At 36.2% G+C, this 19,955-nt stretch overlaps 1 protein-coding gene across 1 annotated transcript in view; it reads left to right on the forward strand.

Moving 5' to 3' along the window:
* The first annotated feature begins 668 nt into the window (after positions 1-668).
* LOC147077990 (ovochymase-1-like) overlaps positions 669-19,955 on the forward strand; it is a 78,074-nt gene continuing 58,787 nt past the window's right edge. Inside the window, exons 1-2 of the mRNA XM_085961075.1 lie at positions 669-722; positions 13,983-14,070. Of these exons, the coding sequence (XP_085817201.1) occupies positions 13,983-14,070 (88 nt within the window). The 5' untranslated portion in view covers positions 669-722. The remainder of the gene's footprint in view (positions 723-13,982; positions 14,071-19,955) is intronic.

Genomic DNA, 19,955 nt, shown 5'->3' on the forward strand with positions numbered 1-19,955 from the left:
ATGTTTTATTTTATTTTATGCATTTGAAACAATGAGAAAGACTTTTACTCAACTCAGTGTTTTGAGTAAAGTGGATTTGTGCTATATAAAAATAGTTTCATTTATAAAAAAATAATGAAATAAAATCATTTGCAATACATATTTTAAATGTTCCAATAAACAAACAATATGAAGACCTTTTTCACAAATCACGCATATTGTACACGATTTTTTAACGAGGCCACCATGCAAAATTTTTCTTTTCGGCCGGGTAGTTTCCTAATTCCACTACTTTGTATTATCCCTCGTGTGGGATAACCGATTGTTTCCAATAAAATATAAGTTAAAATCAAACCTCTGTGAGCGGATCGTACATTTCGCTCGCTATCGCGATCGCCCGTATGATAGAGCGAGAAAGAGATATGTCAATAATTTTTAACAGTACAAGAAGCGCGGGATATCTAATTGCCTCATTATCTATTCAAAACGATAAATTAATTACGAAATGTGTTTTCGTAATATTCCGATTTCGCAGAATCGATTAGAGTGGTAAGGTGTCTAAAAATACATTACTTTCATTTATCGACAATTATTGATAGCAATCCTCGCCCGCATTTTGAAAAATATCGTAGCGGCCAAAGGGTTTTAAATGGCTGTGGTATAATAATCAACGACGGGCTTAAAACGTTATAGTGCTAAATAAGTCATTGTTTAGTGAGGTGCTCTGGTTTTGTAATTTATTTGTATGTAGGTATATATTTTTATTAAAACTTTAAATTAGTATCAGCATATGTTTGGTGGCATAATTAAATAGTGTTTATAATTTCTATTGTTTTTTATGTCTTTCCACCCACAAAATTAAAATTAATCATATTATCAATACAATATAATACAAGAAAAAAACGTAAATCCTCGATAAATACATAATATCAAGATATATTCTACTGCGGTAGATATACCTATTATTAACTTTAAAAAGTAAAAATGAATCTAATATATTAACACAATCACTGCTGACATGTTAATTAATATTTAATTATTTACCACATTTAAATATTATGTTAATTATATATAATGGCCAACTGAAGCAAACGCACCAGTCGCAGTGATAGCACTAAATTCAATAATGGTTGCCTGGGGTGTTCTCTAAATGGTTTTATTTATTGGATATTATAATATATAAACATTGACAATTAGATACTATTACTTGACAGTTTCAATACTTACCTACTTAGTTTTTTAAAAAAATCTTATCAACTTAAAAATATAATATTTACGTAAACTCATGTTTGTATACTAAAAATATATTTTTTTAAATTTTCATAATATAAATGTTGACGGTACTTAAACACTTTTGGAATTTATTATAATGCATTGCAAAAAAGCACAGTTATATCGGTCGCATATTTTTGTTGAAAACTCAAACATTTTACCGGAAAGTGTAATTATTATTTGTCAATTTAATCTTAAATTAATGAGTTTTATAAAACTTGCCAGTGTTCATATTATAAAAGCTCTGTTGGTAAAAAAACTCGGAAATATTATTAAAAATATACATAACATGAAAACACCTCAGATATATATACCTACTAGAAACATCAAATTTGAAAAAATACGACGCCTGACGGGATTTTAACTCGCGCCAATATGCTTGAACTAATTAAGCTACAGGCTTCCTTCGTAATGACGATAATTTAAGCTAGCAGGTTCTACATGATGTGCTTATCAACTTGCGTTATTATTGGCTATTATTGGTTAAAGCATATTTGCGTGTACCAGTGGATATACGGGTTCAAATCCCGTCAGGCGTCGTATTTTTTTCAAATTTGATGTTTTCTAGTAGGTATAAGACGTATACCTGAGCTGTTTTCATGTTATGTTTATTCAATGTGTAGAATGGTACATTCTCACTTGTGAACTATTTGTTAAGTAAACGAAATGGTTTATACAACTATTAAATAAAAAATATGCCAATTAAGTGTGAGCTAAAAATACTTAATATAATTAATAAAAGTGAATGATTCAGTTTGAAAATCTTATAAGTAATCTGTTGGCGTGCTGATATACCGTAAAAAAATTGACTACCACGTCACCAGATGTGAAGCACTGCTTATTTGCCTGATAACCTTTGTTATGTGCAGTATTTTTATAATGGTGACACAAAAGAGGCTAAATATTGATTTTAATAAATGTTTTTAATTTGATTTAATATTCTTTATTCAACAATCAACAATGGATGTCACATTGTCACAATTTTTTAATTATTTGTTGAGAAAGGTCGTCACCCTAGAACAACAAGGTATCATCTGGCATTTATACCAAACTGAGATATCGAGCTCTAAAGTTTTGAATATGAATAAAATCTTAACTATATGCAATGAAAATTGGTAGATATAAACATAACTATTATTATTGCATTATGTTTGTATTTTCAAAGCATTGTATACTAAATATATCTGATATTATCCAATCCAGACATTAAAATTTTGTGATGGAACTTAATTGCTCTGAAAATCAAAAAAAATCAGAGCAACAAAGTTCTATCTGATTATTAAACCTTGATTTGTGAAAATATTTTGCTACAGGGCTTAATTATTGTGTTTAAAATTGAATAAAAATACCTTTTTCGATTAATTCTTTATTAGAACAACATTAAATTAAACATAGTTTATGAAAAATGACAGGACGTGGTATAAAAAAATGTTTCATAATACTGAGATTTAGAACAATATTAATAGTTTATAAAATGACATGAAAGTATCTTCACTTTCAAGGTTTTTGTTGTTAGAATCCATATGATCCATGATGAACGCTCCAGTGTACTCACATAACTTCACAGTTCTGAAAAAAAAAGTTTTTATGATAATAGACTGGCATAAAAAAATAGTTTCACAAAACTATTATTACGAAACCTCTCAAATTACTCAATTTTTAAATGAAACTTAATAAAGATATCATTGTATTGTCACTGCAGTGATTCATACAGTAATAATTAAATAGTTTATGAAAAGAGCTATTGCAACTTGCAACTATTATTATTTAGTCAATATCATCGCTAATGTTTTTTTCGCAAACAACATACTCTGCAACTTCTCCAAGTACTTCCACCTACCTGAATAATAAAAAGGAGAATATATATGAAATTATGACATATTTTAGAAACAATTTATTCAGATGTAATGTCAAATTTACAAAATATGAAAGAACAGCAAATAAATTAAGTAAGTACTCATTTGAAAAGAAACATAAGTACCCAAAATCCACATCAATTGTAATATCATCAGACAGTACCTATAACTTGAAGATCGTTTATATTATCCAATAAATTGAGATTGTTGCTGAAAATAAAATAAATAGATAATAGAATTACTTATATTAAATTTGAAACAAAATAGAATAATTAATTGCAATACATGAATAACAAAAATAATACATAACCTCAAACATACCTTGTATTTAAAGCAACGATATTGTAGGTTGGTGAGGTATATTCGCAGTATTATCATCCTCTTAAATGTCCACAATACCCCTTTCACTGCTCATCTTTATGTTATTTTTATTAAATTGTTGAAAAACGAAGCGAGAATATTTGATAGAAACGTACTAGTTTAACAGCTGAACGGAAATGAAACCATATTGCTCCAAAAAAAATTTTTTTATAGCAAATGGTCCATAGTTGCTTTCAAATTTTAAATCGAACCATATTGTTCCAAAACAAATTACCAGTGCATCTGATATAGAGCTTAAATGCCCTGCTATGTCATAAACCATAAAGATTTTTTAAAATCTTGTAACACAGTTTTAAAGAGAAAATTATTATAAGAATTTTGGTACCAAAAAGTCAAAATTGACCAAAATGCCAGATGATACCTTATTGTTCTAGGGTGACGAGGTGTGAGCACGTTTAAACTAAAATTTGAATGATCAGATCCTGACGTTGGTTAGCAACCAAGGTAAGTAAGTACCTATTATAAAACATCGATTCCTAAATACTTCAAACCAATATATTTCTACTAGCTAATTTAGTCGTAATTATATTATTGCGAATCCAGTGTATGCAGGTTCGTAAACGTATCCCGCTGGGCGTCGTATTTTTTCAAAAAGAATTTTTCAACTGGTTATAAAATATATTTCTATATTATTCTATGATGTGTTTTCAAATTATGTATGTTCAACTGCGTTTGCAGTAGTTGGTCATTAGATATAATTAATATGATATTTAAATGTGGTAATTAAAAAGTAATTAACTGGTCAACAGTGAATGTTTTCATATTGAATAAAACAAAATGTTAAAAAGTTAAATGTTGCATTCTCAAATCTTGTGAATTATTCGTTGAATAAAAAAATAGTTCATTGAATGATTTATAGTTTATATAAAAGTTGTTATATTGGCATATTTAATTTTATTTCTTCGAGCTCCTTACCTATTACCTTAAAAATAACAATATTGGGTGAAAAACTCCCTACTTATAAAATATACCATGTCAATTACCGCACACGTACAAGGTTTGGTGAATGATTAACAACCATTCCCTGTAAACAAAGGTTTGTTGATATAACCTTCACTCTGTGGTGACCTATAGGTATGATCGGCAAAAATACATATTTGGTCGACATTATTGAATAAATGTTATATATGTAATATAATATAAAATATATATTAAAATATACGGCTCTCGGCTGCGAATAGGATGAGAGAATGGCTAACAATCATTCCTCATAAAAACGCAGGGATGTGGATCCATATAAATAAAATACATTCTATCTCGAAATCTTACATGTATTGATGATTAATTAAAAAACCTTTGTAGTCAAACATTTTACATCATCAAAATTTAAATTTTCATTCAAACATCTTTAATTACATAGGTAATTAAAAATAAAAGAAGTAGCAATCCTTGGTTCAATTCATGACTATGTAGTAAGTACATATTATTAAAATTTAAGATATCAACGTAATGATAAACAGAACTTCTCCAACTTCCTGGTTTAATAAAATAAAGTATTTTGCACACCCTATTCTAATATATTACCTAGGTACTATAATAACCATATATTTTTTGAGATATTACGCGCTAATGCTAATGATGACTGATAATATAATGATTCGATGGACCACAAACCGTCCTTTACTTAGTTACCACTTACCAGTAGGATGCCAGTCCATACAAAATTACAAACGTATTATGTATGACAAAAGTTTTTTGACTGATCATAATATTGTAAACGATAATTATGTTTTTTCCCGCTGATTACAACCGGCTCTCACTTTGGTACCCTTGGGCATAGGGAATCCAATCCCGAGCCAAAATTTTGATCCCGAGATTTCGAGAGGCATTTTTTTCGATAGTTAATATAATTTTTTTATAAATACAAATAACATTGACAAAATCCGTCAAAATATATCTAGTATAATTTATACTATTTAAGACATTTATTAATAATATTAGGTACGTTTAATCCTGGAAATACATAGGTTTAATGGAGTAAACAATATTGTCATATAAATAATAATGTGCAAGTAAAACAGTTTTATTTATTTATGAAAAGATAACAAATATAAATATAAGTTCAATTAAAACAAAAAATAACATATTATATTGACAATAAATACATTTTTTAATATATAAATAAAAAGGTTTAAGTACTAACCCAATTAAAACATTACTAGCTGAGCCAGCTGGCTCTCGCCAGTCTGTCTAGCTAGGTTTTGCAGACAGCTTGACGTCGTAATGTCATGATATTGGATTTTAATAAAATTGTGAAGTATGCAGAGACGGCGCCGTTTGACATGTTGCTGATTTGTCACTTTTTTACAATTTGCAAGTCGTTACCGTCGATATAAATTTGGCGTCATATGTATAATCTATTATGGATTTTGGCCTTCAGGATGTCATCTGATACTATCCCAGGCTGCTAAACCTAGCAGAATAGCTGAATTTTGATTGCGATTGAATATATAATGTAAATATTATTCTCGCGCGTAACCCTTTGAGGTAATAGAAGAAGGTTAGCCATATAAAATATAAATTTAAACTATTAAGTTATTTTGTTTCATTGAAAAAATGCTTGCAGCCATAGAATAATATTTAAAAAATCAAAATTTGAATTAAAATTTCAGCGATAATATAATGTTTCCGGGACGGGCTGCGGGACGTTCATATCGAAACAAATGTTGATAAAAAAAGAAACACATAGATCTGAGAGGAAGTAATTAGGTTGGAAAAGACTTCGTCTAGCAGTGTATTGATCTAAACTGATTATGATAATAGCATTATAAATACGTGGATTATGTATATTATATAGCGATTATTCATAGGATCAAAAAGAGTGGAATCAGCTTAGAGAGGCCTTCATCCAGCAGTGGATTGACCTGGTCTAATGATGATAACGATGAAATGAATATATTATATTAAAATATTTGATAAATGCAGCAATGTAAATATGAAATAAGAATGGAATTAGTTTTGAGAGGCCTTCATCGAGCAGTGGATTGATCCTGGTTTATGATAATAATGACGATGTAAATGGGTAGGTAAATATGAATATCACCAATTTTAATAGATATAGCAGTTCATATGACCGATAGGATTATTGACACAACCTTCATCCAGTAGTGGAATGCGAATAAGCATAGTGACACATATTAATTCTTCTATATAACCACGCGAATGGAAATAATGGATAATACGACGTAGACGACTCATAGTGTGATTAGGGTATGAAATTATCATAATTCACTATTTTATTTGCTTATACGCACGCATGCGTTTTACTTATATTATGTAATAAAATATTTACAATATAAAATAAAATAATATTATAAACGTTGTGTAATAATAACCTATAGTCAATATCATTTTTAATAATTTACCTCCCTAAAAATAATTATGTTTACGTTGTCTTTGAATATAAAAGTTCGAATAAAAATATTTTAGTATATTATGGTTGTTATTGTGAATTATTGTGACAGCCAATTAGTCTATGGTGACAGCTGATAAAATAAATGACAGTCGGATAAATGTCGAAAAATGCAATTAATAAGATTCTGCGGTACAGTTCTGTTATGAGGAATTCAGCGGAAAACACATTTTGAAAATAGCCGATATGTAATGTTTGGTTAGGTTAACCTAACAAATAATCCAGTATATCGGCTATTTTAAAAATGTGTTTTCCGCTGTATTCCTCATAACCGAACTGTACCAGTATGGACCTAATAGGTTAACCGACTGGCTAACATCCATTTATCGTAAAAATAAAAAATCTGTAGTAAATCGGCCGCTGAGGTGGACATGAGATTTTACAACTTTCTTTTTAGACCAAACCAAACCTAACCTGGAGTGAAAATAGTTAGTTTTATCACCACATTTCATAATTGGGGAAAGAGAATAATTGACCTCAATATTTATAATAAATAAATTTTCTTCAGTGGGTTCAATTTCAAACAGTTTGAAAAATGTAACACTGATCGGTACTATCAAAGATAATTGAAAAGCGTGAGCAGTATAGTGCATAATATTAATATTCTAAATAACTTAATAATTTGAAAGTCAAGACAACGTATCACAAAATATGTTATATATTAAATCCATTATAATTTAAATTCAAATTCCATCGTTATACATTAATATATATATTAATGTAGTTGTTGGTAAGTTTTTTATAATTCAATAAACCCTGCCTAACCAAACAATAGTAGTTAAAATATTATTCTATCTATTAAATATCCAAAATGATGTATGATTTAATAGCATCATTTTAAATATTTTATGGACAGATACGTATTATGGATTGGTTTTCCCAGGGTTAATTTGAATTTTAAAAACTAATCAACACCATTTGTAAATTGTAGTCTTAGTTCAATGTAAACAAATACGTATAACTGACAAAGTTTAGTCTGTACAATCTATGGTGGATCCACCCTACCTCCACTCTTCGCCACTACAGTATAGTCTAATTTTTCATACATTTAGATTATTGCGTTATAATACGTTTTATTTATTCAATGGGGGAAGATCCCATTAGATTGAAAAAATGTAAAAACTATTTCTCAAACCGTCTTTTAAGATACTCGTAATTACCACCCTGAAGCGGTGTGTCCATATGCTTTGCTTAGGAACGGAAATGGTATTTTATTTTAAAATTCTTTACAGTACTTAATATACTAATGAATAAATTCCAACATGCTAAATATATTATTTAACAAATTATCTGGGTGGGGAAATAAAAAAGTATTATTTTTATCATGTACAAAAGTGGAAAAAATAGCGGGTATCTACTTACATATTATTATTGTACCTAATTGTGTAATAAAAATTTCATAATTGACTATATTTCACTATAAATATGTTATATTTCACTTATAAGTGATGAATGATAAAAAAGCAAACAACATGCATAATAAAAGCATTATTAGAATGTTATTTTTATTGAGTAGGTATTAATAATTACTAATGATATAAAAGAAGAAAAAAAGTTACTGTAATTTTATATACAATAATTATTATCATAAAATATATAAACATCATTAATTTTTAATTACCTACTTGTATTAAACGTCACATCAATTTCATTTACCTACCTAAATGTAAAAATAATACAATTATTACTGAATTACGATAACTACCTATCTATTATATATGGAAGTATGTGATACTTCGAGGTTGATCTGACAATAGTATCTATCAGACATGTATAGCCAATTTTTCAGGGGGTTCAAAAAACTGTTTTTGTCGGTATCAGTGTTATTTTTATTTTTCAAGTGAAATGATTTAATATTAGTACTAAAACAGTCATTTAAAGATGTATGGAAATTGTAATGTCATAATAAAATAAATCAAGCAGATAGATAATATTTCTTTTTAGTTTTTAGACACTTCAATGCAGATAGACACCATTTTCCACGTCAAATTTGAGCATTTTAGGATTTTTTTCGTAGAACAACAATATTTCCATTCGATCCGTCAACATTTTGTACAAAATACACCAATAACCTAAAATTCGCCAAAACTGCAGATAGATACAATTGTCAGATCACCGACGACTTACTATAATATAGAGAAGAGCGTTATATGTGCCTATATAATGTAGTGTCTTATTTATTAAGTCTGAAATTATTCAATTTATTGATAGAAGTATTAAAATTATCTTCATCTTACAATAAATATCTTGATTGAAATTGATTATTTATGGGTGCTAATAGAAATGTCACATTTTTTCGATTATTCCTGCAAATTCTAAATTTGAATTCTGACACGTCAAATGAACTTGTTTTAGTTAGCTCGCGAAAGAAAACAAATGACAATCATTAGTCTATTAGTTTGACAGATAAATAGCAGTGACGTGGTTTTAGCTTATATTTTCGTAATAATTAGTGAGGAAATATACATTTAATTCTTGTAGCACGCCAATGTGCCGCTTACAGATTTGAATAGTTTTGTGGAATATAAATTCAGATTTGTGAAATATCGGTTATATAGAAAGTATTAAGCGACAATATAATCAATTTGAGGTAGACGGACAGCAAGATGCGAAAATGTATGGTGACGGATATAAAACGCTATTTAAAAACGATATTATCTGTGATTGTGTCGAGTTTTTTCAGATTGTGCCGGATTCAAATGGTAGGAGATTCGGGACTCCAAAAATTGAAGTGAATTCCTTTAATAATCAACAAAACGGTATTTAAATAAAAAAGTCGGTGCGTTTTCCAAAATTTCTTAGGATAATAATATATAGGAGATTCTGAATAATATGCCCGAAGTGACCAAAGCATAAACTGTTTGTAACCTGTGATTTCGTCATATTTTCAAATTTCAATTGTTATTATTTTAAAAGAAGAGATAACAAAACAACATTTTTAAATGACAAAAATACATGAACTTCCCCAGATTTTAATTCATTTTACATCAATTAAAACATTATATATTATCACCTTAAACAAGCTCTAATTTTCCTATTTAATATTTTCCGTCCTCTAAATTCATTTAAATAAACGGATTTATAATTTTTCTGATGTTGTTACGATTGCGTAAGGCATCAAGAATGGTTATTTTATTGTCCTGAGTTGTCCTGATTGAATACCAATAGGTATGAGAATAGGTTGTAAAGTATATTTCATACCACTAAGTGCTTAAGGTGTCCCTATCCAGATTTTTTTTTCGCATCAGAAATACCTATAACCCCAAATTTTCACCCTCCTACCCCCACCCTCCCATTATTAATCGCGATTTTAGTATTTTTACAGAACAAATTCAACCGTCGTTCGTATTTCAAACAGAACGAAATTATTTATGTTGTTGAATGACAGATGACGCTACGTCCGAGAAGAATTCACGAGAAGCATCGCGTCATTTTGACATTTCATTCGGCATATCACAACGCAGTGCGTGCAAATTTTTTTACGATTTATTTTAATTTATCTATATGTGTATTACAGTGAACAATGCCAGCAATACGCAAGAGGGCCCATTTGGGCCGTCGAACGAATAAAGTAACAAACGTGCGAAATAGTAGAGCAGAAAGAACAGACGAACAAATCCAACAAGATAACAAAAATGTGCGTGTAAGCATGTCGCAATTGCGTGATCTCAATCACAAGAGGCACGAGCTGAACGAAGTCAACAACGATAATTGGAACGGAGATAAGCGCGCCGGTTTGTAGTTAACACACGCACAGCAAATGACCGACAATGCCAACCAGATATTGAGACACCACCAGAACCATTGAGCGGCTTGTTCATCGTCACGGATCCAGATTCAAACCTGTTCCTGAAGTCCATTTGCACATTCAATTCATGCTTCCAAATGACTTCGTTCGGAGCAACAGAAATAGTTCACAATACTGAGGCAAATGGTCAACAATTCCATTCAACGTTCAAAATCAAAGGCCAAGTGTACCACAAAGTAGGCTCATTACTGCCAACGCCAAACGAACCTCATAAATTTTTACAAATCTACTTCATGAGCGGTGAGGACATCAATCGTGTGAATGCACGTTGCGGCTACAATAACTTCAATTCGCCTAATGCCAGGCGCATCGTCGGCGAATTAGACGCCCTATTGAATGAGCACAATGAATTATTTAAATTCTTCAAATTACACATGCACGAATTGCAAAGTGACACTGAGCGGGACAAGGTGGATTCTTTTTTTTTTTGATGCACCTGGTGGAACTGGCATAATATTTATCATTTCGCAAAATTCGCCCCAAAATACGATCAAATAATGGCATCGCATTGGCCGTTGCATCATCTGGCATTGCAGCAACTTTATTAGATGGAGGCAGAACAGCTCATCCAGCATTTAAACTGCCACTGAATATTCAAAATAACCCAGACGCAGTGTGCAACAAAAAAACAATCGTCCATGGCCACAGTGCTGAACAATGCAATTTTTTTATCTGAAATGAATGCGCTATGGCACACAAACATTCTCTTGAGGCGTTGAACAGAACACTCAAAGATATAAAAAACAACGATAAACTATTCGGCGGCACTCTGTTACTCCTTTCGGGTGACTTCGGACAAACACTTCCCATCATTCCACGTTCAACATACGCTGATGAGATCAACGCTTGCTTGAAATCATCGCCACTGTGGCGTAATGTTGAAAAAGTCCAGTTAAAAATAAACATGCACGTCCAAATGCTACAAGATCCATCCGCTGATACATTCTCGAACCAATTTTTAGATATCGGCGATGGAAAAGTTGCTGTCTATGAAAATACTGGATGCATAAAATTGCCCACTAATTTCTGCACAATCGTTGATTCACAAAATGCACTCATTGACTGCATATTTGCCGATGTACGCACACAATACATAAATCATGCGTGGCTGGCAGAAAGAGCCATTTTGGCAACAAAAAATGTGGACGTCGACGAGTTAAACTTCAAGATACAGCAGTCGTTGCCAGGCGACTTGGTATCATACAAATCGATCGATACAGTTTGCAATGCCAACGAAGCTGTAAAGAGTTTTTGAACTCACTGGATTTGCCAGGCATGTCAACACACCTTCTACGACTAAAAGTTGGATCTCCGGTTATTTTACTTCGGAATTTGAACCCACCACGGCTGTGCAATGGCACGCGATTGGTCATTAAAAAATTAATTGAAGAACATTATTGAAGCCACCATTTTGAATGGCAAATTCCGAGCCAAACATTTTTTGCTGCCACGAATATTTCCAATGATTCTCACAGATGTGCAAATTGAATTCAAACGCGTTCAATTTCCTATTAGATTGGCATTCACAATGACAATCAATAAGTTGCAATGCCAAACGATGTCTGTTTGCGGCTTAGATTTGGGCACACCATGTTTTTCACACGGACAATTATTCGTGGCATGTTCTCGCGTGGGCAAACCATTGAGCTTATTTGTGTTGGCTAAAGACGGACTGACAAAAATATCGTATACTCAATTGCTCTTCGAAATTAATATTGATTTTCTTTATTTCATTTTTCTACTTTAGGATAAAAATATACTTATTACTTTTTTTCACTTTACATTAAACTTTTAAGAGATCAAACAATGAATATGTCCGTTACTTTAATGAAATATATTAAATTGAGAAAATGAATGGTTGGTGTTTTTTTGTTTTTATCTTCGGTCACTGTCTATATAGCGCTCCATCCTCTTTCTGTCATAGATCCCATCCCCACACATTTACATTACATTCGTTATTTTTTATTTAACAACCAAAATATTCACTAGAAATAATTTATATAGCAGAATAACGTTTGCCGGGTCAGTTAGTATTATATAAGATTGATTTTAAACAGTAAAGTAAATCATGGCTTAATTATACTTTATAGCCTTTTCGCTTCACAGATCTAATTAGTTAGCCAAATAATATGAAACTATCCTAAAACGAATAAGATCATGATGCAATCACTTTGTTAAAAGTGCGAAGCATTGTTTTGTTCCAAACTTTCTCATTTTTATTAATTTATGTGAAAAAATTAAATGAATTGGCAACACATGGGTAATAAATAAAACTTCATTCAAACTCAGTTTTATTAAAAGTATTTTTTCTGTTATATTTTCGTTTTTATTTTATGTTCTTTCTTTCTTTTCTTTCTTTTAAAAATTGACAACTCTTCTGTTTCGGCAGAGTTTCAGTACACGGCTACAAAAGACACTAATTCATGTAATTAAAGCAAGTCAAGATTCTTCTTATTTTCTAAAAAACTCTTTCTTTAAACACTATGGTGCATCGTTGCTACATCAGTCTCGTGCAGCATTGCTTCGGGACAAGGAAGTGTGACGATAAAATATTTTCTTTCTGACAAGTTTATAGCGTCATGGAAGGCAGCCGTGCACAAACCGCGTCTGCATATACATAGCGGGTGGAGATGGGGTAACTCAAATCATTGATTTCACTATCATACAACTTGACAGGACATCAACGGATGTGTGTATTTTTTCTGTTTTGTAGTAGCATTTTTTCTTATTTATTTGGCGGCATTGAGTATATAAATCGATTGGTTGTTTTGATAGTTTTTAGCCAAGGAACACAGAATTAATGGGAACTGAAATACCTAACGGGTATGGAGTAACAGGCAACCGATCTCGAGTGTTGAAGAATATGGGATAAACTTAAACACGTGTCGATAATACGTCATTCTAACCTTGTCCTTAGTTCTGACAACCGCTCTCAGTTTATGCACTGACGCTGATTCAATATTGGTGTATTTGACGGTTGCAACACAAACTATTGCACGTATTTAATGTGTGTTTCTTTTTCGTAGTACACTCACACATTTAAAACTCTGCTTCAAAATCTAACTGAATTATATTTATTGTGTTATTAACATTTTAATACATTGGACGCTAAAGATGCGTATCGATTAAGGTGGCCATTAGATATAATCAGCATGTAATTTTTTAAATGTGGTAATTAAAAAGTAATTATCTTGTCAGCAGTTAATGTATCTATCAAAATCTATCAGCTACTTTACCTAAGGGACTATTGATAATTATTGCTCTTGTGTTTCAGATGACATTTCGAAAACATTTGCTAAAATTCGCAAAGATGGCATCACCTTTTAGAGGTCGACCACTACAACTGATAACTATTTTTATTGGTAAATATTATTTTATTAAAAATTGATAATCATATAATTATTTATAATAATTTACGCATGCAGTGTTATACTTATGTGTAAGTATTATATTATATACATATATATTATATTGAATTATAAATATATGAATCGTTTTATTTGGTTAGAAATATTTTGAATGAGCTTGCATTTTCATTTTGATTAAGATGAATAGTATTTATGAAATGAGATTATGATGATGACAAGTTCAGGATGGATGATAGACGTGACGTTCACTAAAACCTTATCAGATTTAGCGCAACAAAGGTCGAATAAATCTGTTTTAGATGAGTCACTCTTTGGTTAACGACAGCTTTGCTTTAACTAGCCTAGGCGCATCCGTTGTCTTAAAGTAACTTGTGATAACTGCGATAGAGGTAGAAACGGTATTCGACGGATATTGAAGACAAAGTCCCTCCACCAAACCCGCCCCGTACCACCCTCGGTCTTAATCGAGAGTATCACGGGACCCGTCAATTGGTGATGTGAAGCATCTAAGAATTGGCCTAGGAGTGTCCTGGGAGAAGATGCCCAAGACTTAGATTGCTACGCTCAAAGTGAGCTCTGACTGAGTTTACTCTCTCTGAGGGAGAAAAGCACATGGAAATTACTAAAAAGAAAATGAACCTACTTGTTTATTAAATTAAAGAACGAAGCTAATCATACAGGCAGCAAAATTTATGTGAAGAGATCTTCACGCCCGTAGTAAGACGCCGCAAATTTTTTGAAAGCAAGATAATTGGCCTTAGTAGCAACCAGGTCGTACGGGCCGATGGGTCCAACAGCTGGTTGGACCAACCTGAGCATTTCCTCCCGTTCGCAGCACATACTCAGACACTCCCATAGGATGTGGTTGGCATCCTGTATTTCCCCTCCGCATGGACATGTCGGACGGCTTGCAAGTCTAACCTCGAAGAGCTTGCCAGCGAATCCACCATGACCACTCACAAATTGACTGGTGTAATGCTCTGGAGTCAGATATTTGGTTATCTCCATTCGCCACTGTATGTCTGGAAAAAACGTATATGTGTGCCGGCCCTTGGTCGATTCGTCCCACTTTCGCTGCCAGGTCTTAATGGCCGCATTGAGCGACATGAGTCTAATTCTGCGCCTCAATAATGCTACTCCTTCGCCAGCTAGCCGAGGGGAGGGGGACGAGGTGAAAATCATCAACGTCGGCCTCATCGCCCTTGAGGAGCAATATAGAAGCGCCGCTGACCTAAATGTGCAGGTCAAGTGGGAGAATGCCGGCCAGGACCGGGAGCGCGTCAGTTGAGGTAGTACGGTAGGCCTTGGTAATGGACAGAAGCGCGATGCGCTGTCCTCTTAAAAGAGAGATTCTAAGTTTGACACTTTTGGGAATGCGCGGGCACCAATCACTGGCGGCATAAGCCGATGATGATGCTAAGGCTTCGCCAACGGTGCTTTCAATCTTCACCCTGCTGTCGGCCTCGACCAGCAGCAGCGCATCGTCTGCGTAGGCAATGACAGTACAGTCGGTTGGAAGCGGAATTCTAAGGAGATTGTAGAAGAGTACGTTCCAGAGAAGGGGCCCGAGGACTGAGCCCTGGGGACATCCCATGCTGGTGTTCCTCTCTATTATGGTTGATACAACTCGAAACTCGATCGATCTATTGGTGAAGTAACTTTGAATTGACGCGAACAAATTTCCTGGTAGTCTCTTCAGCCTGAGCTTTTGAAGTATAAGAGGCCAGGACGCACTATTAAACGCACCTGCAATGTCCAAGAAAACTCTTAGGACGTATTTACGGCGAGAATTTTTAGCAATGGCAAACACGTTCCTTACGGCGTCGACTGTTGATTTGCCTCTTCTGAATCAAAATTGCTTATCGGAAAGCGGCGAGTGTGTCTCCAGATGGGCTTCAATCCTGTGGCACAGTAGCTTCTCCAGCACTTTACCCAGAGCGGGCAAGAGTGTAAGAGGGCGGTAGGCTTTGGGGCTAGACGGTTCTCGGCTGCCAGCTTTGGGGATTACCTTTAGTAAGCCCCTCTTCCAGCAGTAGGGGAACGTACCGCTTCTGATGCAGTCACTGAAGAGGGCTGTAATCTCTGGCGCGGCGATGGCCCATGTGCGTTTGACAAGTAGATTATCAATGCAGTCCGGGGCCTTGCCAGCAATCAACGTGCGTATGATGTGGTTGATCTTCTGTTCGGAAAGCAACGATGAGTGATCCGTGTCGATGGGAAGAGAAGCCTCAAAGCGGGCTATCCTCATGGCGTCGTCATCCCTGGATTCATCATTTAGTGGGATGAGGGCCTCGAGAAGGACCGCAGCCGTTTCAGACTCAGTACTGGTGAATCCGCCACCCGGTTTCTCGATGCCGCACAAGAGGCTCGTCGGTCTGAGTCCCAGCCTCAGTGCACGGTATGGAGGACCCCAGGGGTCCGAACCTCCCTCAATGGTGACGAAGTTACGCCAGTACTCTTTCTTGGCTTGAGTAATCGCTTTCTTGTATTCCATTCGGGTGGATTTGGCCATGGTTGCAAGGGGATCAATGGAGGCAGGTGGGTGCTTGCGCAGGCGTGCACGTTGATGGGCATTGCGTGCTTTTCTGAAAAGGTCACGCAGGCGCGAAACATGCTGCGTCCACCACGGCGACTGGCTTGGTGGCTTGGGCTTGCAGCGTCCGAGTGAAGCTTCGGCTGATTTGGTGATGTCTTCAGTCAGTCGTAAGACGGCCGAGTGTAGGTCCGGAAATCGGGTTCTAGATGTCCTGTCAAGCTTTTTGGAAAGCACCTCTTCAAACTTTTCCCAATTCCCGTCGCGCGTTCTAAATCGCGTGGGCGGGGGTGGGAATACGTCAGAGACGCCATCGTGCGAGGAGTCAGAGGCCAGCTTAAAAGTGATCAACCGGTGATCACTCATGGAAGCGCTCTCATGGACTCTCCAGCCGCTGATTCGTCTCGCGACGGACTATGTCGATGTGGGTGCTTCCGGAGTTTGCGTGCAACACAAAATTCGGCATGCTGTTGGGGTCGTTGAGGACAACCAGGTTGTGCTGGTGAACCAACTCCTCGATGACGTCCGCGTCGCACAGGGGGATATCCACAGGCGCCCAGAGGGGGGATTGCGAGTTTGCATACGCACAGATGATGACATCCCTGCCACCAACTGCGCGTAAGATGCCGTCGAGCACCGATGCCACGTGTTCCTTTGTACTCTTAAAGCTGAAGTCGGCGGAGGTAACCATCACGCTGCCTCCTCCGGGAAAGCTTATATCTGCACACGCAACTAGCTCAGTTGACAGGTGCAAGAGCGACAGCACGCCAAGGCGAGGGTCAAGAACGAAGACGCAGGCCTTTGGCTCTGCACATCTGGCGCTGACGACAAGGCCCGCGCACCCGAGTCTCTTTTCAGTGACCTTGGGGCCCTTTTCAGAGCCCTAGTGGTACGGTTCCTGCACCAGCGCTAGAGACAATCCTGTGGCCCGCATAGTCTTAATTAGCTCCGCCGAGCCGGCGTCGCTCAGGTTGACGTTCAACTGAGCGAAGATAATCATCGCGTGGCAGTGTAGTCCACCATCGCCCTCTCGCACAGCTCAGCGTGTAGCCTTGCTGGGCAATCGAGACTGCCGGTGGAATGGTCAGACGGCTGCTTGTGTTAGTGGCAGGCCACGCATTTGGGTGGGTTTCCTTTGTTGGGGCAGTCCTCGCGGTCATTTGAGCATCCTTTGGCCATGTGTCCGAAGAGATGGCATACGTTGCATTTTACTACCCCAACGTAGTCTCTCAGAGGGAAGGATTCCCACTCCATGTACAGCCTGTCTTCTGCCAGTAAGGTAGACCAGTTGGCTGCCGGGGCGAAGACCACAAAGTGGCGTCTGCCTGTTCGAGGCCCGGCTTTGTGGCTTAATCTTATTTCTTTTATTGGTAAGGGGAGAGATGATGAGGATGATGTAGGTGGACTTCTGATGAATCGAAGGCGGATGCGTGTTTGAGTAAATAACAGTTTATTCCCCTCAACAATACTTGAAACAATTCTTACAGACAATATATTTAGGGTTAATATTAAATTGACAAAGTAAATTATAATGACGTGTTTCTATGAGAAAAGTTAACCGAATGCGCCGATCAGAGATTTGACTATCTGTTAGCAAGATTTTACGACGTGTGTTATCAGATTCGCCCCGCTTTGAGCTTTTATAGAAATTTCTAACAAAGAATGTTCATCTGAGGTCAGGAGCGTTGACCGGTGACCACATGTCACTTGTTTACTGTGAGTTGCCTAGGTACAATCAAATTTGATAGCTTAGCACATTTCCTGATTGCTTTATATGGCAATGCAATGCTTAATCACGCATTCCTTGTTACAATGTTGCTAAGTAATTCTTATGAATAATTACATTTTATCAAGAAAGCAAATGTGTTATGATGAAATTTGATGGCTTGCAAATTGCTAAATGAGTTGACTGACCTGGCGTTGTGCCAACAGCCAGATTGTGTGAATCATGAAACACGCCTTTCTTATCAACTAGTTTACATAGTAACAAATATTATTAGATACTTAACATATTATGATAATTCGTATTTTAAGTTGAGGTTCCATGCTAATCCCCACACTTTGTATGTTGTTTCTGGCAGGCCGGTCTGTTCCTTGCTGGAGGTGAAGATAGCTTCCCGGAGTTGAGTTTCTGTAAGAGTCGATGGCAAGTTGAAGATAATTACGCGAGGCTGCTTTTTCCCGGCAAACTCGGCTCGTAGGGCAGCCTCCGAGGTCTCCAGGGCTTTCATAAGAGCCTTGGCATCGACTTCAGAACGGGGGTGGACAAAAACGCCTCCGTTCCTTATATTCCGGATACCCGTGATTTGAACCCCAAGGGACCTGGGGTCGAAGGCCTTCTTAAGGATCTCTTTCGTGGTCTGATTTCTTCTCCCCAGAGCCAGTCGGGAAGAAAAGAACTCCCGGTCTGGGGGCGAGGGGAAGTAGGGACGGGAATTGTTGATTGGCGAAAGTAGAGGTAGAGGGTGGGGCAACTGTTGCTGTCGTGACCGTAGGAGGGTGGCTTTTCCTGCCCAATGCTGTGGCCCATGACATTGGTGCAGGTGTCGTGGCGGTGGGTTTAGCGTTTGTGGGCGCCTGTAGCTGGATGGACTTAAGAATTTTGAATTGTGCGTGTAGGTCCTTTATTCCCTTTTTCTGGAGTTTAAGGCCGGTGGTTCTGTCTTTGAGTAGTTTTTCCAGGTATTGTACCCTCGGCTCTTGAACGATGTACTTCCTCTCTAGCTTGGCCATAGCTAGGTTCTGCCGGCTGTGGGCTTCCGACAGGCTCAGGAGGGCGTTTGTTATCTGCTCCTTGGCGCCAGCCTGTTTGCCGCGGAAGGCCGTTATAACTTCTTTAAGGCAGGTTGATACGTCGTTGTAAATTTCATCGTGTTGGTCTGGGTCTAATCTGGAGATGTCTACTAGGATCTCGTAGTCCTCGCCAGAGGAGGAAGAGTCTTCGTGTTGTGGGGGGGCTGGCTGATGGTTCCTTTGTTTGGTTTTTTAGTGTTAAGTTGGCGATACGCTCTTTGACATTTTCTTCGTGGGGGTTTTTGGCGACCGTTGTTTGTTTTTCGCCGGTCTGGCCGATGATGGGGCATACGCAGTAGATCCGGACGTGGATGCCGCGAGGATTGAGGAGTTGCGGGGGTCGAGAGGGTTAGGATCCTCCTAGGGAGGAGTTCGCATCATCTTGGGCATGCAATGGGATGGCGTTTAAGCAGGGTACAAAATAGTATTTGTATTATAATGCGTTACACGGCCGGTGGGTTGCCGTCTTGACAGTGTTAGTGTTTTACACTTTTTGAGATGGTGGGAGCAGTCGAAGCGAAGCGGTAGGTATGTAAGGTGGCTACTTACCTGG

This window comes from Rhyacophila brunnea, unplaced genomic scaffold (genome assembly GCF_057557595.1).
Source record: "Rhyacophila brunnea isolate RB1 unplaced genomic scaffold, BYU_Rbru_1.0 scaffold_12, whole genome shotgun sequence".
Lineage (NCBI taxonomy): Eukaryota > Metazoa > Arthropoda > Insecta > Trichoptera > Rhyacophilidae > Rhyacophila > Rhyacophila brunnea.